General features: G+C 35.0%; 1 protein-coding gene across 2 annotated transcripts in view; it reads right to left on the bottom strand.

Annotated features, from left to right (window-relative positions):
- Positions 1-2,518: 2,518 nt before the first annotated feature.
- MTX2 (metaxin 2) overlaps positions 2,519-25,333 on the bottom strand; it is a 78,686-nt gene continuing 55,871 nt past the window's right edge. For both annotated transcript variants that reach the window (NM_001044541.1, XM_084998345.1), the window contains 7 exon segments: positions 2,519-2,989; positions 14,761-14,837; positions 16,181-16,306; positions 16,669-16,707; positions 17,210-17,302; positions 18,549-18,625; positions 23,545-23,617. In NM_001044541.1, coding sequence (NP_001038006.1) covers positions 2,806-2,989; positions 14,761-14,837; positions 16,181-16,306; positions 16,669-16,707; positions 17,210-17,302; positions 18,549-18,625; positions 23,545-23,617 — 669 coding nt within the window. In that variant the 3' untranslated portion in view covers positions 2,519-2,805.

Here is a 25,333-nt window from a genome sequence, read left to right as displayed (position 1 = left end):
GTACATGGGAGTTATTTTCTCTTTTATATTTAGAATTTTTCATAATAAAACCTTTTTTTAAAATCCAGCACTTTTTTTTTTTTTTTTAAGTGGCTGTACACATGACATATCTAAGTTCCTGGGCCAGGGTTAAATATGAGACACAGCTGGGACCTACACTGCAGCTGCAGCAACACAGGATCCTTTAACACACCGCACCAGGCCAGGAACTGAACCTTCATCTCCACAGTAACCCGAGCTGCTGCAGTGATTCCTAACCCACTGTGCCACAGGAGGAATTCCAGCACTTTTAATTCTTGGAGTATTTCTTACCTCAAGAATAAAAAGCAACCCAGATTTCCCATTTCAGAGTTTTGCAGAATGCTAAAAAGAGCACTCCTTCCACCCTTACACCAATGATGAACACCACAAAACCTGCAAATTCTTCCTGGTTCTTGAACCTAGCAGAGAACTGAGGCTGCAGGGCCAACTAACCCAAAATCTAACAAGAGAAGGGACACAAGCACTTAATTACCTGAAACAGACACTAATGGACAATCATAGACCTTAGCTAATATTTTACACTAATGGCTAAACCTGAATGTGAGCTAACAAAAGACTTAAAACCTTGGAGGGCACAGAAGAAAGAGGAATTCACATTTACTCACAGAATTTTCTCAAAGGACCTCATAGGAAGTTCACAAAAAAAAAAAAAAAAAAAAAAAAAAAGCCCACAAAAACAAAAAACCCAAAACACTGGAGACATTGTGGGAAATCTGAGAAAATGCCCTTGTGGTCCCTTGGAGAAGAGAACAGCAGCAGTTATAGGAAAGGCATAAAACCCCCATGTGAATCCTTCTCCTCTATTTCTCACATGAAACAAATGTATTAACAAATCAATTATATATCCACATGCAAACTCCCCAAAAATACTTAAGACACTTACCCCGTTAAAATAAACTCAATATGAATCACAGACCCAAATGATATGAGCCAAAACAATAAAACTTCCAGAGTTCCCATTGTGACTCAACAGATTAAGAATCTGACATTGGGTGCTCCCATTGTGGCTAAGCAGCAATGAACCCGACTAGTATCCATGAGGACGTGGGTTCAAGCCCTGGCCTCACTCAGTGGCTTAAGGATGCGGTGTTGCCATGCGTTGTGGTATAGGTTGCAGACACGGCTCGGATCCCGCGTTGCTGTGGCTGTAATGTAGGCTGGCAACTACAGCTCCGATTTGACCCCTAGCCTGGGAACTTCCATATGCTGAGGGTTCAGCCCTAAAAAGACAAGTAAAATAAAATAAAATTTTAAAGTCTAGATTTTATATACTGAGTACAAAAGGTATTTGTTCAATGAAATGAAATAGTATTATTAAAAGAAAAAAGCATCATTCAGTATAAATCAAGCATTCAAAAATATATACCCAAAAAAAGTCGTAAAAATTGTACAAAAACATGGGTAACGGGAATTTTTATTTTAATAATAATACACATTACAAAATTAATTCAGGAAAGCTATAATAAACAGCACTATGGTCAAAAGGGATTACCTAAAGTTTACGTGGGATTTAGGCTATGGGAGAACCTAATACATCCCTTATAAGGCATAAATCTATAATATTAAAAAAAAAAAAATGTAGTGTTCTTTAAAAGCCAAACAGATGCCAGATGGCCTGGGTTTGAATTCCAACCCTACCACTTGCTAATGCTATGACCTTGGGAAAGGCATTACCATTTTGATGTCTCCATTTCCTCTTCTATGAACTGGGAATAATAACCTTCATAGCTTTTTTTAAGGATTAAATGAGTTTAAATGCTCAGTACATAAAAATATAAAATACTATTATACCAGACATTTTCAAGAAATTATTTTTACATTTGACTCTTTTATAACATCCCTGGCTTTTATAGAATATTAGAAAAATTAAAACAAATACAGCATATAATCCTTAATGCTTATATATAAATTCCTATTGATATTTCTGTGAAAACTATCCTCCCTTCTCCACAAAAGGAATAAAACAGCATCATTAAAGTATTCTTGTCTCGGAGTTCCCATCATGGCGAAGCGGTTAACAAATCTGACTAGGAACCATGAGGTTGCAGGTTTGATCCCTGGCCTTGCTCCGTGGGTTAACGATCTGGCATTGCCATGAGCTGTGGTGTCGGTCGCAGACACAGCTCAGATCCTGCGTTGCTGTGGCTGTGGCATGGGCCGGCAGCTGTAGCTCCAATTCAAACCTTAGCCTGGGAACCTCTATATGCCACGGGTGCAGCCTTAAAAAATAAAAAAAAATTTAAAAAAAGACAAAAAATAAAATGAAATAAAATAAAATAAAAAATGCTTAAATGGTAATGCATTCCAGGAGTTAATCACTTGGTAATCATCTGCATCATCTAAGTGTATATTGTTAAGAACATTTTTCTTATGACCAGGTTCACCAAATTATTGCCTTACAAAAGACACTGTTTATTCCATATATAAAGGATCAAAAAGTGGCTTTCAAAAAAATGTGAAATAAATACACCAGCCATACAGTTATTTAACTTTATTTTTATATGCATATACGTGTCAAGAAAACAAAAATTTCAAGATATAGGGTACAACATATCAAATGAAATCATTCAAAATTATTTTAATGTGTACACAAATAACAATATAAAGTACATGTATATGATACATTATATAATTTGTTTTGAGGTTTTGAACAGCAGTATTTTTGGTTTTAAAATTCTGATACCATTATCTATTATATCATTCAAGTAACATATATTTCAAAAGTTAAACTTTTTAAAATAATAACTAAACTAACATATAACTCTACGACAATCTAACGGATGAGCTGCCTTTACTATGATCTTCAAAATAGTGTTGTTCAATTCTTCTACAGAAAGCAAGGAGGTTGCTATAGTTTTTCACCTTCTCAGAAAGTTCATCGTTGGTCAATTGTGTGGTAAGAATGGTGTACAGATGGCCAAATACCAATGCATCTAGTTCAGTAGGCCTACAACAAAAGCAGAAACGAGAGTAACACGAACAGTGGAAGAATATATACTATTTTTAAACACACTGTATTCAACTATTTAAAAGTCACATAAGAAATAAATCCTACTCCAACTTCATAGAATTTATTCTATTTTATTGGAGCTTCTGGTATAAGATATGAAAAAAAATCTTTTAAACTATCATTTGCTAGTGTGTATGACTTGCTTCTCTAAAAAGTATCATTTAAATGTGTTAAAATAATATTGGTATAAATAATATTCTTTTATTCATTAGTCACTAATTTATTCACTAAATATATACATAAGGTCTCCAGTATGCCAGGAACTGAGCCAGATGCTAAATATATAAAAACAAGAAAGATAGGGAGTTCCTTGATGGCCCAGCAGGTTAGGGATCCGGCATCATCACTACTGTGGCCCAGGTCACTGCTAGGGCACAGGTTCAATCCCTGGTCCCAGAACTTCCACATGTTGTAGACATGGCCCAAAAAAAAAAAAAAAAAAAAAAAAAAAAAAAAAAAAAAAAACCAAGTAAGATAGATATTCTAAAATGTGGGCACAAAACACAAATTACCACAATGCAATTTAGTAAATACTTTAATAGAGGCATAACCAAAAGGCTGTCAAAGCGGAGGAATTTCACTGTGGTGCTAGGACAACAAATTGATACCTGATTACCTAATCATATTAACAACATGATTTACTTTTAACTTTACTGCTTTTAAAGTAAACAGCTTTCTGGAGAAGATGTAATCATAAAGAAAGCTTTAACAAAAATATTTCTAGGGTTTTTTTCCCTTTAATTATATATTACTAACAAAAAGATGAAATTTATCTACCTTGCTACTAATGGTCTGTAAGTGGAACATCACAAATTTATATTAAAATAACTACAGTTCACCCTTGAACAGTACTGGTTTAAACTGTGAAGGTCCATTTACATGCAGATTTTTTTTTCAATAAATACATACTATGACATTACACAACCCATGGCTGATTGAATCTGCACATGCAGAACCACAGGTGTTGTAAAGTTATATACATGGATTTTCAATTATAGCAGAAGGTGTGCATCTCTAACCCCCGCGCGTTGTACTGAACTAGCACGGTACTACTAAAAGAAAATGCCATCATTATTAAATAGAACTAATTATAGCTGTCAGTCTGACAGCAATGAAGTTTTGTTTTTTTGGTTTTTTGGGGTTTTTTTTTAGTTTTTTTTTTTCCTTTTCTAGGGCCACTCCCACAGAATATGGAGGTTCCCAGGCTAGGGGTCTAATCGGAGCTGTAGCCGCTGGCCTATGCCAGAGCCATAGCAATGCAGGATCCCAGCCGCGTCTGCAACCTACACCACAGCTCATGGCAACGCCGGATCCTTAAACCACTGAGCAAGGCCAGGGACAGAACTCGCCACCTCATGGTTCCTAGTCGGAATCATTAACCACTGCGCCACGACAGGAACTCCAACAATGAAGTTATCGAAAAAACACATTAGTCCAACTGAAATGTGAAAATATGTTGCAGTAATCTGGTCTGGCAGAATAGATTTTGGGGTCTATCAAATCCTAATTCTGCCACTTACTTAGTAGCTATATGGCCTTGATCACTACTGATAAATGATCTCTTGCAGTTTTATGTCTTTATATATATATTCATGCCGCCAATTCCTAAATATTTATCTCGAGTTGGAGTCTCTCCTCTAAAGTTCGCAATCGTACATTTAAAAGCCTACATAACATCTCTACTTAAATAGCATTTCAAACCTGCTTGTCCCCTCATCTTCCCCAAATAAAAGTCACCACCATCTATCAGCTGTTCAAGCCAAAAATCTTTGAGTTACTCTCAAGTCCTCTCTTTCCCCTACCCTCCCATATCAATTAGCAAGCCTGGTGAGACGGAACCACCAAAATATATCCTGAATAGCATCACTTATCTATTAATCTCAACTAAGCCACCATCATCTTTCACTAAGATCAATGCACTAGCCTCCTACTGTACCTCCCTGCTTCTGATTGCTTCTGCTATTTTTTTAAAAATATCACCAGATCATACCACCCCAAACAAAAATATATTCCCATGAATTTCCATTTCACTTACACTAACATGCCAAACTCCTTATCCAAAGCATACAAATCCTAGATGATCTGGCCCCTGCTTACCTCTTCAGCCTCATCTCTTACCATTTTCAACACAAAACTATTAACTGACTTCGATTCTTCCATTTGAACATAACAAACACTAGCCAGTCTGAGGGCCTTGAACCAACTAGTCCTGCAGCCTAGACAGGACTTCATATTGCTGACTCCTCCTTGTTTTTCAGAATACAGCTTAAATGTCACATCTTAAAGCCTCCCTGACCACTCAAACTAAAGTGGACATTCAGTTGCTTATTGTGCCTATTTTATTTCTCCAGTGGCGCTCAGAACCTAATATTTGTTTATACTTGCCTGTCTCCTTCCACCAGGACATTATCTACTTTTTTCCTCTGTGTCCCCAATACCCAGAACAATGTCTAGCCAAAAATAGTTTCTCAATAAATATGTGATTAGTGAATTAATAAAAGGCACATACTTCTCATACCACACAATAACTATTTAATGTTTCCTCCATTATACTCTAAGTGCTTTAAAGGTAACACTTAATATATGTTTATACCCCCAGTTCTTAGAAAAGTAACTGAGGAACTGAATGGTTATTTGCTGAATGAATAAATGAAATAGAAAAGAAAGCATCATTCCTATTACACTATTAACAGCTAACATCCATTGGTTATCTACTATTCTCTCCTTTGAATATCAAAACAAAAATAGTACCATAAAACGGGAATGTTTTTCTAAACTTTACTATTGAAAAATATTTTGCATTCATCTTTTTTGTTTTCTTCAATGAGTATGGTTCCACATTTCTTTCTCTTTTCAATGCCTTTCAGAGTCTAGTTTCAAAAACATTAATTTTGTCTGAGTGTTCCACAATTTTTCATTCCTAGTACACTATTAACTTGTCATGCATTCATACTAATAGAAACAATCTACATATCCTTTTTTTATACATCAATCACTGATTTTTAAGACTACTATTCAAGTTTGTAAATCAAGCCCCTCACCATCAACCTGGCATATTTTCCCTTTGGATAGTTTTGAGCAATTTTCCCTTCTTCTTTTGCTTTTTTTTTGGGCTACACCTGCAGCACATGCTAGGGGTCAAATCAGAGCTGCGGCTGCCAGCCTGCACCACAGCCACAGCAACACTAGATCCAAACCATATCTGTGAACTACACCACAGCTCACAGCAACACCATATCCTTAACTTACTTAGTGAGACCAGGGATCAAACTTGCATCCTCATAGTTACTAGTTGGGTTCATTACTGTTGAGCCACATCAGGAACTCCAATTTTCTTAACTGCTGATTTCTTAATTGAATAAACCTCAATGAAATCCTATTCCTCCCTTGAAATCTTTCTCCTTAGGGTTCCCAAGTATAATTTTTGCATCATTTCTTCAAAATACTTTCCTATCAATATATGAAGGTATATTTTCAAACTTTACCATTTACTTAATGGTTAATAGTATTTTTTCTTTTTCAAATCTAACTCCTTTTTGCAATTTCTAATTAAATTCAATCTAGTTTTAATCAAAATTTATTGAGCTTTTTCTTTAATCGATAGGTTTTGTTCGGAAAAGACAGACCTGCAAAGAGGTTATAATGCTTTAGAGTAGTATAACTTTCTATCCTGATCACATTTAGAAAAAAACATATATATTTCTACTTCTTCCCTATATATATAACTTTCTATCCTGATCACATTTAGAAAAAAACATATATTTTTCTACTTCTTCTAAAAAGGTAACATAAAAGCATCACTTTTAAGTTTTAGTTTTTTATTCCAAATTCACACTCACCAGGTGAAAGGGAACAAATGACCCAATCTTTGTGTAGGTGTCTTAACAGATATCACATCAGCAAGATGGCTTGCATACAACAGAATACAGACTTTGCTTTGAGTAGGATTTTACAAATGTGACTTAACTATTTAAAAGCTACCAATACCATACATTATGAAGTATAAAAGGCCAACAACTGTTAATATCTACCTTGTATCGTTTCTAATTTTTTTCCAGCTCACTTTCCTTTTCCCTTTCCACCATTTAGTGTCTTTGTCCTCTTTCCCCAATCACTATTCTTTTTTTTTTTTTTTTTTTTTTTTGTCTTTTGTCTTTTTTGTTGTTGTTGTTGTTGTTGTTGCTATTTCTTGGGCCACTCCCGCGGCATATGGAGGTTCCCAGGCTAGGGGTCGAATCGGAGCTGTAGTCACCGGCCTACGCGAGAGCCACAGCAATGCGGGATCCGAGCCGCGTCTGCAATCTACACCACAGCTCACGGCAACGCCGGATCGTTAACCCATGGAGCAAGGGCAGGGACCGAACCCGCAACCTCATGGTTCCTAGTCGGATTCGTTAACCACTGCGCCACAACGGGAACTCCCCCAATCACTATTCTTTTTTTTTTTTTTTTTTGCCTTATAGGGCCACATCTGTGACACATGAAAGTTCCCAAGCTAGAGGCCAAATCGAAGCTACAGCTGCCGGCTTACACAGCAATGAAGGATCCAAGCCAAGTCTGTGACCACAGATCATGGCAACATCGGATCCTTAACCCACTGAGCAAGGCCAGGAACTGAACCCACAACCTCATGGATCCTAGTCAGGTTCGTTAACCCCTGAGCCAAGAAAGGAGCTCCCCCAATTACTATTCTTACTTCAAGATCTCCATCACCTACCTCTTCCTTTCTCTCATCAAGTAAAGCTATTAAGTTTCTTTCGTGAGGCCTCTCAACATGCCCAGTAAGTGAGTTCAGAGAGAAGTTGTTCTAATTTTAGAGGGTAAAAAGAGGATACACAGGGAAATAAAATCTAATATAAGTTAAACAACTGGGTAAAATCAAAAATCAAATCTATTCTATTCTTCAAGCATAAAACTGTTAAGTCTCATATAAAGTACAATTATTTCAAAAAACCTACATCTTAATACCAATTCATTTCTCAAAGGCAAACTTGTTTTTGTACTTATCCTAAATTTTGAATTTTCCATTACAAGTTTAAATATAACTGTACCCTTACAAACAAAAAAACCACATTTTGATATTTTCACTGAATCACATGCCTGGTTACTAAACTCTGACACCAAGTTTAAATGAGGAGAAAAATAAGTTAGATCTATTATCATGGAGACAGCCTGCATAACAAAACTAACTCTTAAGACAGAATGATGCACTTCAAACAATAAAATATACCCCTTCTGAGTTTTCCAGCTAAGAATTCCTATATCAGAAAGAAAAGCAACTATAACATACTAATATTTGGATATATTTCTTTTGTATTAAAGATTAAACAACTGGGATCAGCATGGCAATCATCACTAGAAATAAGAACACAGCTGTAGAAGCTTTACCTACCAGGATTTCATGATTTGAACTCTATGACCTTTCTGCTTCGGAGATCAAGAGACTTTTATTTTTAAAATCAGATATATAGCATATACATTAATACAACTTAAAATATTTCCAAGCTAACAGCTGTAGTCATTTTTGCTACAAATATCAATATTTCTACCAAAAGATGTATGACATAGCTACATATGAATGTCTATGAAGACATAATAAAAAATAGCAAATAAACCTTTTAAAAAATTATCAATCTGGGAGGCAGGATCAAAGGATGTAGAGTTCACCCTCTCCCACAAACATAGTAAAAAAAAACACTACATGAAGAATGATTCTTATAGAACATCTACTGAACACTGGAAGAAGACCTCAGACTTCCAAAAAGGGCAAGAAACCCTTCACATAACTGGGTAGAACCAAAGGATTAAAAAAAAAAAAAGAGAGAGAGAGAGAGAGAGAAAGAAGAAAAAAGGAGAAGGAATCAGGAGAGGACCAGCACTCCTGGGAGGGAGCTGTGAAAGAGGAAAGGAATCTGCATCCTGGGAGACCATGTAAATGATGGGGAGATCAGCTGGGGCAGAGGAGGAGCCTCAAAGCCTCAGAGAAAAGTGTAGCAGCTGGTCAGAGGAGGGTAGAGCAGAAAGAGAACAACACAAGACAATCGCTACCATTGCCTGGTACACCACACTCTGAGACACTCAGGCGGAGGCTGTGTGCTGAGGCTTAGGCTTCAGTGGTTAGTTCCTGGGAGAGAACTAGGGTTGGCTGTGTGGAAACAGCCTGAGGGGGCTAGGGAGCTGTGTGCCACAGCCAAGGGACCATGGCAAGAGGCCTGGACCACAAGCAAGGCACCACTGTTGAGGAGTAAGAGAAGTGGCAGGTAGGACCACCATAGGAACTTCTTTCTCTGCATACATACGGGCTCTTGGGCAGCAGGGTGCCTCTTGTGCAGGCTCCAGGGACAGGTGCAAACCACCACAGCTATATCAGACACCAGAGGTGGGCACCACTAAGAGTCCTGTGACCTGGCACTGCCTATGGCCCCAGTCACCTCAGGGTCGCCACCACAGAGGGCCCAACAACCAAGCACCACCTGTTGCCCTCACCTCCTTGGGAACACACACGCCCGACTGTTGCCACTGCCAAGGGCTCTGGGTGCCTCCCCCACCTCCCTGTAGTTGCCACCATTGCCAAGGGCCCAGCAACCAGGTGCCACCTATAGGCACTGCCCATTGCCCCTACTCCTGAAAGCATGTGCAGGCTGCACATCTGCACACCCCCATCAAGGGGATAATGAACTGCACACACTGAGGAAAGAGACAGCAAGCATCCAAACCAAAAGCAGCCCTCATACTAGTTAACCCACACAAGCTACCCAGGAACACTCCAACAAATAAATAATCCTCCAAGACTACAGCAGATAATTGTTTTCCCTAAACTCAGAATAAGAAAAAATAAGCAAAATGAAGAAGCACAGGAACGACTCCCACTTAAAAGAACAGGAGAAAAAGCAAGCAATGAAAGAGACCTCTACAGTCTAACAGACACTGAGTTCAAAAGGGAGGTAATGAAAATATTAAAGGAAATAAGAACAGCTATCAAGAATAATGCAGATTACTTTAAAAAGAAACGAGAAACTATGAGGAGCCAAGAAAAATTAGAAAACTCATTTGCAGAGATGCAAGCTGAGTTAAAGGCTTTGAACAGCAGAGTGAATAATGCAGAAGAACAAATAAGTGACTTGGAAGATAGAATAATGGAAATCACCCAATCAGAACAACAGGCACAAGGCCAAATGAAGAAAAAAAAAAAAAAAAAAGCAATATAAGAGATCTATAGGATAATATAAAGCATGCCAATCTACACATAACAGGGATTCCATAAAGAGAAGAAAAAGAAAAGAAGATTGAAAATGTATTTGAAGAAATTTATGGCTGAAAACTTTCTAAATAATCTAAAGAAGGAAACATATCCTGAAACAGGAAGCACAGAGGGCCCCAAAAAAGTTGAAACCAAACAGACCTACATCAAAACTTATTATAGTAAAAATGGGAAACGTTAAAGATAAGAAGAAGATTCTAAAGGCAGCAAGAGAAAAACAAAGAGTTAATTATAAGGGAACTCTCATAAGGCTATCAACTGATTTCTCTACAGAAACACTAGAGCCCAGAGGAGATTGGGCTATATTCAAAGATCTAAAAGGGAAAAAATCTGCAACCTAGCTTACTCTATCCAGCAAGATTATCACTTGAAATAAAGAGAAATAAAGAATTTCTCAGACAAACAAAAACTAAAAGAATACAGCAATAGTAAACCTATCCTAAAAGAATTACTGAAAGTTCTCATCTAAATAGGACAGAAGGTACAGGATGGAGAAAATCACAATTGAAAAATAATCATTTAAATAAGCCAGTATACAGATTAAAAAAAAAACCCTATTTGGAGTTCCCATCATGGCTCAGTGGTAATGAATCTGACCAGCATCCATAAGGATGTGGGTTCAATCCCTGGCCTTGCTCAATGTGTTAAGGATCTTTTACTGCCGTGAATGGTGGTGTGGGTCTCAGACAACACTTGGATCCCACATTGCTGTGGCTATGGTATAGGCCAGCAGTTACATCTCTGATTTGACCCTTACCCTGGGAACTTCCATATGCTGCAGGTGCAGCCCTAAAAAAACAAAACAACAACAACAAAAATCCATTTGTGAAAGTGATGATAAACACAAGGAACCACAAAAGGATAATCATGAAGATGTAAAAAAGGACATCAAAATCATAAAATGTGAGGAAGCAGAGTAAGAAAACCAGACCCTTTTTTTTTTTAGTGTTTGAGCCTATATGACTATTCGTCTAAAGCAAGCAGACATAGAAAAATTAACATACTTGAAAAATGGGGCAACCAAAAAACAAAAACAAACTATAGATTCACGAAAAACAAAAAGAGGGCACAAGCATAAGGTAAAAGGAAATCATCTAACCAAAAAAAAAAGAAAGGAACAAAAGAGAAACACAGAATCAAGTGGAATACATGGTTTAAAATGGAAATAAATAGGAGTTCTAGCTGTGGAGCAATGGGATTGGCAATGTCTTGGGAACGCTGGGACACAGATTCAATCCCCAGCCCATCACAGTGGGCTAAGGATCTGGCGTTGCTGCAGCCACGGTGTAGGTTGCAACTGCAGCTCCAATTTGATCCCTGGACCAAGAACTCCATATGCTGTGGGGCAGCCAAAAACAGAAGGTAATAAATATATATTTAATAATAATTACCTAAAATGTCAATAGGCTAAATGTGCCAATCAAAAGACAGAGTATTGGATTGGACTTTTAAAAAAAGAGCCTATACTTCCTCCAGAAAACAACAGGTTCTAGTCTTAATTCTGCTAATTCCAAAAATAAAACATAGGATATTGACATTTTTAAAAAAAGAAAAAAAAGAGACTACAATATGTTGCCTACAAGAGACCCACCTTGGGGCAAAGGACACATATAAACTGAAAGCCAGGGGATGGAAAAAGACACTTCATGCAAATGCAAATGACAAGAAAGCAGGAATCAAAATACTCATATCAGACAAAAGAGACTTTAAAACAAAGGCCATAAAGAAAGATAAAAGAGACTATTTAATGATAAAAGGATCAAGTCAAGAGGATAGACACTAATCAACAAATATGCTCCTAGTGTAGTAGCATCCAAATACACAACAAATACTAACAGACATAAAAGGATAAACTGATGACAATACAATAATTTTAGGAGACTTTAACACTCCACTCACATCAATGGACAGATCTTCTAGACGGAAAATCAATAAAGCAACAGATATCCTAAATGGCACAACAGAACAGTTAGACTTAATTGATATTTTCAGGACTTTACATCAAAAAAAAAAAAAAAAAACCCAGAATATACATTCTTTTCAAGTGCACATGGAACATTCTCTATGATTCACCACATGGTACATTCTCTATGATTCACCACACACTGAAGCACAAAACTAACTTCAACAAATTTAAGAGTATACAAATTACTTCAAGCATTTTCTCTGACCACAACAGTGGCATGAAACTAGAAATCACAGGAAAAGAAATGAGAAAAAATTCACTACATAGAGGATAAACAACATGCTACTAAAAAACCAATGGGTCAACAAAGAAATAAAAAAGGAAATTTAAAAATACCTTGAGACAAATGACAATGAAAATACAATACAAAATCTATGGGATGCCACAAAATCAGTTCTTAGAGGAAAGTTCATAGTGATACAGACCATCCTCAAACAAACAAGAAAAATCTCAAATCAACAACCTGACCTACCAACTAAAAGAATTAGAAAAAGAAGAACAAATAAAACCTAAAGTCAGCAGAAGGAAGAAAATCATAAAGATCAGAGAGGAAATCAATAAAATAGAGATTTTAAAAAAATAGAAGAAAAATCAATAAAACCAAGAGCTGTTTCTTTGAAAGGGTAAACAAAATTGACAAACCCCTGGCCAAATTCATCAAGAAGAAAAAAGAGAACCCAAATAAACGAAATAAGAAATGAAAAACGAGAAATTGCAACTGATACTGCAGAAATACAAAGAACCTTAAGAGAGTACTATGAACAATTAAAGGTCAAGAAATCTGACAACCTAGAAGACATGGACAACTTCTAGAAATATACAGCCCACCAAGACTGAATCAGGAAGAAATAGATAATTTGAACAGACCAATCACTAGAAATGAAACTGAATACTTAATTAAAAAAAAAAAAATCCCTACAAACAAAAGTCCAGGACCAGATGGCTTCACAGGCAAATTCTACCAAACATACAGATCCTTCTCAAACTCTTCCAAAAGACTGAAGGAGGAGGAACACTCCCAAAGACAATTTATGAAACCACCATCACCCTAATACCAAAACCAGACAAAGACACTACCAAGAAAGAAAATGACAGGCCAATTTCTTTGATGAATAGAGATACGAAAATTCTCAATGAAATTTTTGCAAACCAAACCCAGTAACACATAAAAAAAGGTTATATACCATGACCAAGCCATATTCATCCCAAGTTCAAAAGGATGGTTCAACAAAAACAAATCAATGTAATACCCCACATTAATAAAAGAGAAGTAAAAAAACTACATGATAATCTCAACAGATGCAGAAAAAGCATTTGACAAAATTTAACATCTATTCACAATAAAAACTCAAAGTGGGTATAGAAGGAACATATCTCAACAAAATAAAAGCCATATATGACAAACGCATAGCCAATACAATACTCAATGAAGGAAAGCTTCCCACTAAAATGTGGAAAAAGACGAGGATGCCCACTCTCACCACTTTTATTCAATGTAGTATTGGAAGTCCTAGCCACAGCAATCAGACAAACAAAAGAAATAAAAGGTATCCAAATGGGAAGAGAAGAGATTAAACTGTCACTGTGTGCAAATCACATGATACTATATATATATATATATAGTAAAACCCTAAGGGAGTTCCTAAGTGGTTCAATGGGTTAATGATCTGGCATTGCCACAGCTGTGCAGTTTGGATTTGATCCCTGGCCTGGGACCTTCCACATGCAGCAGGTGTGGCCAAAAGAAGAGATAAAGGATAACCCTAAAGACTCCACACAAAAACTACTCAATCTGATAAGTTAATTCAGCAAAGTAGCAGGATACAATTTTTTTTTTTTTTTTTTTTTTTTGTCTTTTTGCCTTTTCTAGGGCCGCTCCCTCAGCATATGGAGGTTCCCAGGCTAGGGGTGGAATCAGAGCTGTAGCTGCCAGCCTACACCAGAGCCACAGCAACGCGGATCTGAGCCGTGTCTGCAACCTACACCACAGCTCACGGCAACACCAGATCCTTAACCCACTGAGCAAGGCCAGGGATCGAACCTGCAACCTCATGGTTCCTAGTCGGATTCGTTAACCACTGCACCACGACGGGAACTCCTACACTTCATGTTTTAATAGTATTTTGCAAGTTTAGAATTTGTCGAGATGGCATAGTTTCATACAAAATACCTTGAACTACCTCTAGTATAACCTCCATCATATCATATAATAATGACTGGTTTACACATCTGCCCTCAGGAGAATATTCTTAATGGCTAGGACTGCATTTTAGAAATCTTGGTCTCCCAGAAGCTAGTGCTGTGCCTGATAGTCAAGAAATTAAATGGTTAATAAGCACAAAAATGAACTTTAGTAAAATTAAATCTTTTCATAAATATTTCTTGATAAAACAATTCCTCTATGTTAAAATAACTGTGATATGATATGTACAATAAAATAACAATATAGAAAAGAATAACTAAGAAGAATAAAATTCTTACTGCTTATTGAAGAAATATGGTTGTGTTCCCAGTCTTTGAGAAAGAGCTTGACAGCACTGGTCTACATCTTCTAAGACCTAACACATGCAATAGGCCCCAAGAAAAAAATTTAAATTAGCAAAGCAATAAAATGTGCCTAAAACTTAATTTGTATCATAATAAAAATAAAAATTTAGGTAAATTTTTATAGTATATTTAAATCAGACTATAGACCATATACAGAACATAAGTAATACTTTCTATATAAGAAATAGGAGGAAAATTGAGAGAAAATTTCCTTTAAATGTAAGTACATTTAACTTACCTAAAAGGATTACTATCAAGAAAGTTTTAATCTCAAACTCTACTCCCTACAAAGATGTTTTTCCTGAATCCACATAATCCAATGACTTTACAGATACTTAAGAATCTGCTTCATAAAGATTTAACACTGCTGACCCACCATGAGTAAAAGCATTTGAATTATTTTTCTGCTAGTGGAAATAAGATTTTATTTACTCCATCCCTACTCATTTACCCAATCCCACTTGTGGTCAACAGCACACATCAATGAGTTGGATGGCTAAGACTAGGGGTATCCTTGAAAAAGAAACATTAAATTAGCTTAATGATGTTCAAACTCATGACCCTGAAAAGACATATACTTTAAATTTTGCTACTTTAATAAGTTTAAGACCAAAGAAAAGCAGATATATTAAGCACTGCATTTAATAGGGTTGGTTTTTCTAAAGCTCTGATGTTGTAGATCTATACCGGCATTAAAAATGCCCACAATGTATTGTTGAATGGGAAAAAAATCAGGTTATAGAGTGGGAGGTATAATATGATCCCATTTAAGGAAAACGTTATCAAGAGACACCTAGAAGAATGTTTTCCATATAATTAACAGTGGCAATTTATAGCTGGTATGATTTCAGGCAATTTTTATTTCCTTTTCAAAATTTTCTATATTACATAATTTGCTTTACAATAAGGATGTGTGATTTTTATAAAAAAAAAAACTACTTCATGTCAGAGAAAATAAGTAAATGTTTTGTTAATTTTTTTTATTATGTTGGGATTTTTTAAAAAGGATTATAAAATTTAAAAAAAAAGTGGAGTTCCCGTCATGGCGCAGTGGTTAACGAATCCGACTAGGAACCATGAGGTTGTGGGTTCGGTCCCTGGCCTTGCTCAGTGGGTTAAACGATCCGGCGTTGCCGTGAGCTGTGGTGTAGGTTGCAGACGCGGCTCGGATCCCGCGTTGCTGTGGCTCTGGCGTAGGCCAGTGGCTACAGCTCCGATTCAACCCCTAGCCTGGGAACCTCCATATGCCGCGGGAGCGGCCCAAGAAATAGCAACAGCAACAAAAAAAAAAAAAAAAAAAAAAAGTGTAGTGCATTAAAATTCGAGGGTTTTATCAACTTCAGCCTGAACTGACCTGGTCCAGAGTCTTGTTACCCCATCCAATAGCTTTCATCTTACGTTTGACTTCCCACTGTTTCTGATAGGCCAAAATATGATTCAGAGGCCAAGGGTAAGGAGATCCATACCGAGCATGAGTGATCTAAAGCAAAAAGATGTTAAAAACATTAATTCTTTCTAAAAACAAAACCTGGTTTCACAGATAGAATTCTAAGGAAGATACATTTTTAGAAAACACAAAATAGCTTGCAATCTAAAAATTAAAATTTTAAACCATTCCCTTTAAAAATATATAAACTTTTATGTACTTTACAACCAGTTATATCAAACAATGACACATAGCTTCCCTAAAATGTATGTGCAAGCAAAACTAAAGTAAGTGAAAAACTATATCACTAATGGTATAAACCACAATGTTTCATTTATGAGCAGGGACTTATGATTCTGAGCAAAAGTGTTTTCTCATTAAATTTTAATTAAGATAAATGCTGCAGAACCACTCACCTCCCCTACTGTAGCTTCATCACACCACTGAAGATACAACTAGAGGGGGAAAAAAAAAACAGTCACCAAAACTTTAAAATATCAAAGAGAAAATAGATAAAGAAGGTTATTTCTTATCAGGGTAATTTTTTATAAGCCAACTTTATAAAAGTCACATATGTGAGGGGTTTCTTCCCCCTTGGGTAATGTTGCTATATAGAAATATTCAACTTAATGGTGGTACCTATAAAAATATCTCTTATTCAAAAAACACATCTCTAAATACCATTAAAGTATTTTACATATATTGTTTAAGTAAACTTCACAAGGCCAAAATAAAATAATGAGTGGGCAATAACCACTCCTGTTTATAAACAGAAAAACTAGAACTGAAAATGTCAGGCAACTTGTTCAAAGATACTGATCAAATAACTGGGAAACCACACTAACCCTAGAATTTCTTGATTAATTTCCTACTTTTCAATAACTTTAAAATAATTCATAAGAAAAATTATCTTTATGAGAGAAAAAGTTTATTTTCAAGGCCTATTATCTATTATACCTCTGCAGTCAGTAGCATATTGTTGACTAATTCCATGTAGGCTTTCATTTCTGCTTTTTGGACTTCATCCAGCCCATCACTAAGAGAATGGCCCTAAAGGGAATTTAAAAAAATTTAAAAGAACATCATATTAAATATACAAAAACTTTCGATATCTTACCGCCAATTAACATATAGCATCAATGTTTTACTGCAAATGTCCAATGAATTAATTTCTAAAAAGATCCCAAAACATAATTATTTTATATAAAAAAATACTTAATACTCTGCTATTGCTACAAAATATTAATAAATAGTATTTACTTGGCATTGTAAGAATGTATCTTTCAATGAACAAAATTACATTATTGATTATTTCACAAAAGAAGAAAACAAGGATGGTCACTAAACTCTGTTGTTGTTTTTTTAAGAAACTACCCTTAGTAATGAAATAAATTCCCAAAGACTGACATATGTTACTTATAAAGCAGTCAAAGTTTTTTAAAAATGTTATTAGTAAAGGATAGGGAAATACACACTGATTTTTAAATTCTAATACATTATAGTAACGAGTGGATGCATAAAATGGCATAAGCTTTAAGTTCAACCTGATAATCTGTTGTAAGATTTTTAAAATGCATACCTTATAACATTGTAACATCACTCTCAGGAATTTATCTGAGATAGTCTGAGAAGTGTACAAAGATGTATATACAGGAAAATTTATCTTAGCACTCAATAATAGCAAAAAATTGGCAATAACTTAAATGCCCAATGATAAAAACTTAAGTAAATATATTATAATACATTTATATAACAGAATACTACATAACAATTTAAGAGGACAATATCTATGTTCATTAACATGGAAGAATTTCCAAACTTACTGATAACTTTTAAAGGCAGGTTTCAAAATAACACATGACCTATATTTTTCTACATATGCAAAAGAAAAGTCAGGATGTTCCCCCCAAATATTGATGGGGGTTGCTGTTTGATAACTATTAAAATCTAAAATGAATAATTCAAATGGATAAATTAGAACATTCAATTTCTAAACATATTCTCTAACTCTCTTCTTAAAGGTTAACCTATTTTACAACAATCTGATAATTATCATTATAACCAAAATGCTCATGAGTTAGAAAATTATCATTTTGTAAAGATCAAATGGCCTCTTTTGCCATTGACTTACAGTATGAAAAAAAGTACTCTTTAGAAATATTTCTCCAGTAGTTTATATCGGCAATTTATAAAACTAGGTTAAAAATCAATGTAAATGTTAAGACACACTAAAGAATGATGAATGACTTATTTAAGAGTAACTGTAATCTAATGCATTTAATATCTATTTTATTACCTTGGCTTTAACGAATTGGACTATTGGACCAAGTTCTGATACTACTTGATTTCCTACGTGAATAAAAGGTACTTTACCTGTTGAGAGGGAAAAAAATATGAAAACACTCTCAGTAAATCCAAGTTTGTGCTAAAAAGGATATCAACACAAAACCAAGATATGTTTTATTAATACAGACTTTCACAACACTATGACTTTTGAAAATTAAAGTTAAATGTGTATGTTAAACTCTATAAATTTTTAAGCACTAATTACTAATTTTAAAACAAAAGAAAAAAAGGTGATTCATTTCGAGAGTTCTCACTTGTATATAATAATAGATCACAAATTCCCTTTTCAGAACCAATACTAACAAATCACTATAGCAGTAGATACTAATTCAAATTATATGAATCAGGCCTGGACGCTGGATCATGACCACTGATAGATTTGAAAATATTTTAAAATTAGCTGGGCTTTCTCTTCTGAGTACAATGAATCAATCCATTTTTAAACTACATTTATAAATACTTTTTTTTTTTTTTTACATTCTCTACTTTCAAATCTCATACCCATCCAGGTCAGTTGTTTAAACATATAATAGTGTATTAATAAATGCCTCTGATTCAAAAATATCAAGAATTAAGAGAATTAATAATCTTTGAAGGCATGCTAGATTATGAATTATTAACACAAAATATGCTCCCAACACAGGAGGAAAAAAGAACAAGTAGTATGCTTATAAAAACTGGCTTCTCTAAATAAAAGCCACATTTAAATGGTAGTGTTTCATTTTCACAAATACTAATAATTGATGAAATTATCAGAGATGATGAGAACAAATAGTCTCTAAAGTCTACTTCAGATGCTAAAGGATAAAACTTTGTCAGACCTAGTTCAAATAGAGTTCACACTAACAGCAGGCTTCTTCAAGGCCCTTTTCAATAGATTCACTCCTCTCTCACTCAGACAGCCTGAGGGTAATGGATGAGGTGCATAGCACCAACAAAAGCTTCATCTGCATCCTTAGGATAAAATTACAAAGGAAAGGCAGGCCTTTTGGAACACAACTACTCAACAGATGTATTTAGAAGACATTTCCATTTGCTAACATAAAAACACTGAATTCCACATTCCTTTCTTCTACTGCTTTATAAGTCTTGCAAAAGAGAAAAAAATTTTTTTATTTGCATAAGCATTAGGATAAAGTCTTTGTAACTACTCTGTTGCTAGAGATAGTACAGGTCCTCTGAAATTATATGATATGAGAATGAAAACTATTTGAGAATGAATGCCTAGACTGAAGAGTATTTGGGGGTGGAACATTTTGAAAGCACAGTGTATTTCTCATTTTCAATAACCAATTTGGAGTTCTTGGAAGAAAAAAAAGTTTATACAGGCATACCTCTTTTATTGTACTTTGCTTTATTGTGCTTCACAGATACTGCGTTTTTTTTTTTTTTACAAATTGAAGATTTGCAACCTTGTGTTGAGTAAGTATACTGGTGCCATTTTTCGAACAGCATTTGTTCACATCTCTGTATCACATTTTGGTAATTTTCACAATATTTTGAACATTTTCATTATTTTAGCATAAATATAAAACTTTTTAAAGGATGAGGAATTGCTTCTTATAGATGAGCAAAGAAAGCCTTCTCTTGAAATGGAATCTACTCCTAGCGAAGATGTTGTGAAGACTGTTGAAATGACAATAAAGGATTTAGATTATCAATAAATTTAGTTGGTAAAGCGACAGCAGTTTGAGGGGATAGACTCCAACTCTGAAAGACGTTCTACTGTGGGTAAAATGCAACAGCACTGCATGCTACAGAGAAATTGTTTTATCAAAGGAAGAGTCCATCAATGAGGCAAACTTCATTGTTGTCTGATTTTAAGAACTTGCCACAGCCTCCCCAACCTTCAGCAATTACCAGGGGATCTGTCAGCAGCCATCAACAAAGAGGCAAGACCCTGCACCAGCAAAAAAAGTTTTGACTCTAAAAGGATTTTGACTCTCACTAAAGGCCCAGATGATGGTTAGCATACTTTAACAATAAAGTATTTCTAACTGAGATATGCATATTGTTTTTTTAAGCCACAATGGCTACTGCACATTTAACAGACTACAAGATAGTGTAAACATAACTTTTATATGCACTAGGAAACCAAAACCAAATCCATGTGACTCACTTTACCACAATATTTGCTTTATTGTGGTGGTCTGGAACCAAATACCACAATATCTCCAAGGTGTGCCTGTATTTTCTTTCTTTTCTTAAAAATACTTTGAGCACTATAGATTCTGAAGCAAGGAAGCAGTGCGGGTAGTCAACGGAATACTCAGACATCTCTAAATATAAAGAAATATATAAAAGTCAAGGCAACAAATTAGAAGTGAATAATGTTTTCTGTCACTAGCCTGATGTAAAGTGGAGCCAATGTTATATCCTTATCATTGGAGGTGATCTAGCAAAAGCACAATATGACAGTTTTTCTCTGCACCAATCAAAGGTCTTAAAAGAAAATTGAGGGCCCCACCTTTCATTTTACGTGGAATAATCATTTTTAGAACTTTTATTTTTAAAGAAAGCAAGATGTTACGAAGCAAGTTTACAGATTCTGAGAATATTAGAAACAGAAAGGACCTTGGATGTCATCTAATCCATCACCTCTTATTACAGATGAAGTCACTGAGCTTCAAAAAAGAGAAATGAAATTTCCCAATTGTTAAAGAAGGGTCAGAACAAAAATTTCCTCTTAGCCAAGCAGTCTTCTGACTATTCCATGATGCTCTCTGCTTTAAAAATCTACCAACAAGATCAGACAAGCAAATTAAATAGGAGTTCCCATCATGGTGCAGTGGAAACGAAACCGACTAGGAACCATGCTTCCTTGAGTGGGTTAAGATCCTGCATTGCCATGAGCTGTGATGTAGGTCGCAAACTTGGCTCAGATCTGATGTTGCTGTGGGTGTGGTGAAGGCCAGCAGCTGTAGCTCCAATTGGATCCTTAGCCTGGGAACCTCCATATGGCACGTTTGCGGCCCTAAAAACAAAACAACAAACAAACAAAAAAGAACATTCCCATGGTCACCCAAATCATATGACGAAAGAAAATAATACTAGAGACATGATGAAATTTAAATACCTTAATAAAAAGTGCTGTCTTTACCTACAGGAGATTTCTCCCATGAATGTGTGGGTGTGTGTGTGTGTGTGTATACATATAACACATACATATATATGTACGTATTGTAGTCTCTACAATATTTATTTGTCTTTCATAGAATCTATAAAGACAGATAACTACCTAGGTAATACTACATCCAGCATAATCATATTGGGAAATAGATGGAAGAACCATATGGCTTCTCCTGATTTGCCAAATATATTAATTTTAGTATTAGATTACTAACTTTTTTATATGTATACCTATATTCTTTTTGTATGACTATATAGAAGGATGGATAGAATCCAATATAATTCATTTCAGCAGAATTCAGTGAAGTTCATAAAATCTATGTATAAAATTAAAACAAAATGAGTCAATTAATAGCCTCCAAGAATCTAAAGTATGTCTATATTTGTAAGTCTAAAAATTCATTTATGGAAATATTTTTTAAATGTATAATCATAAACCTATAAATGTAGAGGTATTCATATAGAGTTTTCAGTGTGAATAGAGGGTGTCCTCACAACTTTTGACAATTAGGTACCACCCTTAAGATTTTATGATTTTAAAAAACCTCATTCTTTAATGACACAAGTTATTCCTAAGTTAATACCATAATGAAGAGATTGATAAATGTCTCCCTAAAAAGCAATGTTACACACTTATACCAATCAGTTATATTCAATGTATTTAGTCATAAAGCAGTGATTCTATGTACTACTGCTCTAGCAAAACCATAATTATAATAACCCATACCAATTCTACTTAATATTCCTTCATCATATTTGGTGGCACTATATTTTTATATGAAAAATTATCTTCATTATACAACTACAGGTGCAATAAATTCATTGAGTAATAAAAAAAAAACAAAAAAGAAAAATTATCTGAATCAATTTGTTTAAAACTGTATCCTAATGATACACAGAAAAAGCAATACTGATTATAAAAAATAGCAAAAAGGCTAAAACCTTAATTTAAAAGTATCTTAAAACCTATCAAGGAGTTCCCATTGTGGCACAGTGGAAATGAATCAGACTAATATCTATGAGGATGTGGGTTCAATCCCTAGCCTCGCTCAGTGGGTCAGGGATCTGGTGTTGCCGTGAGCTGTGGGGTAGGTCTCAGGTGCGGCTCAGATCCCATGTTGCTGTGCTGTGGTGTAGACCAGCAGCTACATTTCCGATTTGACCCCTAGCCTGGGAACCTCCATATGCCTTGGGTGTGAACCTAAAAAGCAAAAAAAAACTAAACAAAACATCTGTTAAACCAAAATAAAACAAAAAGAATTAGAAACTATAAACATTCAGAGATTAAGATCTTTGACAATTTAATCACTCCACAATCTCTCTTCTTCCATCAGCATCATGAGAGAATATAATTAAGCAGTATATTTAATAATGAATGGATTCATTAACATTGAAATTTCTTTTTTTTTTTGAGATACAGAAAGCTGTGTGCATTTATTTTTTTATTTTTTTAATGATTTTTATTTTTTTCTGTGAAATCTGTTTCTTAAAGAGGAAAGAGTCCTATGTAAATATGACTGAAGGACATCTGAGAGTATGTACCTTCTTAATATCTACTATTTAAAACAATTTCCATAGCTTTCCAGTAATTATCTCTGTCCACAGAATTGAAATGAATAGATATGCGGCCCAAGATTGTCAAGTTTACAGGTGTTACTTTATAAAACCATGGGAAAAATTCTTCAGAGGGTAAACATACAAAACAAAGAAACAAACAAAAAAAGTATTTTAAAAATCTAGGTACAGGCTAGACTATCACAGCAAATTTTATCAATGCAGAATATGAACAGAAGGGGGAAAAAACTAAAAATACTTACCAGATGGAGACATGTATTCTGCATTTGCCCTGCAAACCACCTTGATAGGCAGATTACACATCTGTAAAAAGGCCTGTAAATCAAGAGAAGTATTTAGTAAGCCTAGTGAAAGCATATGTATATTCACACATAACTTTTTATTTATTTCTTTTCTAAACTTAAATAACAGCTCAGGAAAAGGAAAAGAATGAGTCAATTTAAAGTGAAAGTTAGAGGAGTTCCTGTCGTGGCTCAGTGGTTAGCGAATTCTACTAGGAACCACGAGGTTGCAGGTTTGATCCCTGGCCTCGCTCAGTGGGTTAAGGATCTGGCGTTGCCATGAGCTGTGGTGTAGGTCGCAGACACAGCTCAGATCCCACGTCGCTCTGGCTCTGGCGTAGGCCAGTGGCTACAGCTCCAGTTAGACCCCTAGCCTGGGAACCTCCATATGCTGCGTGTGCGGCCCTAGAAAAGAACAACAACAACAAAATTAAAGTGAAAGATACCATTTCCATAATAAAAAATTAGTATGACTTAGACGCCAGTAAATGTAAGAAACTTATAGTATGTATACACACAAATGTAAATTATGCACACTTATTTTACCACATTAGTTTATGTAAGTCAGAAGTACTGCTTATTTCTTTATTTTCTTTAATAGATGACTAAAGTCCAAACTTTATAAGCTATTGCTTAGTTCCACCACTCTTTACAGGGAAAACTCTCAAAATGTTATTTTTACTACTTCAAAGTTCTCTCCAAAAATACTCAATATCCTAATGTTTTAGCTTTTATGTTCACTAATTCACTGTTTTAAATACATCAAGTATTTATTTTCACTTTGTTTATAGAACAAAAATTTTATAAGCAACATAACCACCTAAAAATAAGGAACCAGTAAATCATTTATTGTAAATCCAAACCATGTAATGTTATATAATTTTTAAAATTATTACCTGTATCTTCACACACAGCTACCTGAAATAAGAACTTTATTTCCCAAGCTTTCTTACAACTGGGTGTGACCAATGTCTAAATTCTGGCCAATGGGACTTAACATTCTATGAAACTGCTTAGGAAGTTTCTGTAAAAGGAATAGATATGCCCTTTCCTTTTTTTCCCTCATGCTGAATAGAATGTGAAAAGAAAAAAAAAAAGAATATGAAAAGGATAATTACAGCCACAGTAGCCAAACTGAACAACCGTAGAAGACAAGTGGCAGAGATGGTAGAGAATAAGAAGAGTAAAGACACCTAAGCCTTTGATAATCATACAGTCACCAAACTTAGATTATATCTACTTGTTTAAAAAAAAGAAAGAATGAAAAGAAAAAAGAAGAGGAAGAAACAAACAAACAAACTTCTATCTTTTTAAGCCATTGCTATTTTGGGTTTTCTATAACTCCATAACAGCCAAAACCTAATCCTAAGTAATCCACCAACAATTATTGTTTGAATGTTTAAACAGCATCTCACCCAACCAAAAGTTGATTCCTCTATGTCTATGTAAGTATACACTAACAGTCCTCGAAATGTTATAACCTGTGCTCCCAACTTGTAACAATAATAATGAACTCTTGACTGAACCACAATCATGGACTCAAAATAGTTCTCAAACTTCAGCATGCATCAAAGTCATGGAGGCATGGTAAAACACAGATTGCTAGGAAGGAAGGAACTTTTCAAGAAGACTGAGAAGAAAAGGAAGAAGGGAATTATGAGCCAACTCCCTTCTACTACATAGGTATCTAAACCCAATGATGGGAAAAAAAAAAAAAATGAGCTCATTAAAACACAAAGAGAAAAAAAAT

Source organism: Sus scrofa, chromosome 15 (genome assembly GCF_054392235.1).
Source record: "Sus scrofa isolate SSC_HxYL_T2T_F1_AM1 chromosome 15, Sscrofa_HxYL_maternal_Yorkshire_Landrace_v2.0, whole genome shotgun sequence".
NCBI lineage: Eukaryota > Metazoa > Chordata > Mammalia > Artiodactyla > Suidae > Sus > Sus scrofa.
This window is presented reverse-complemented; position numbering and strand designations above follow the sequence as displayed.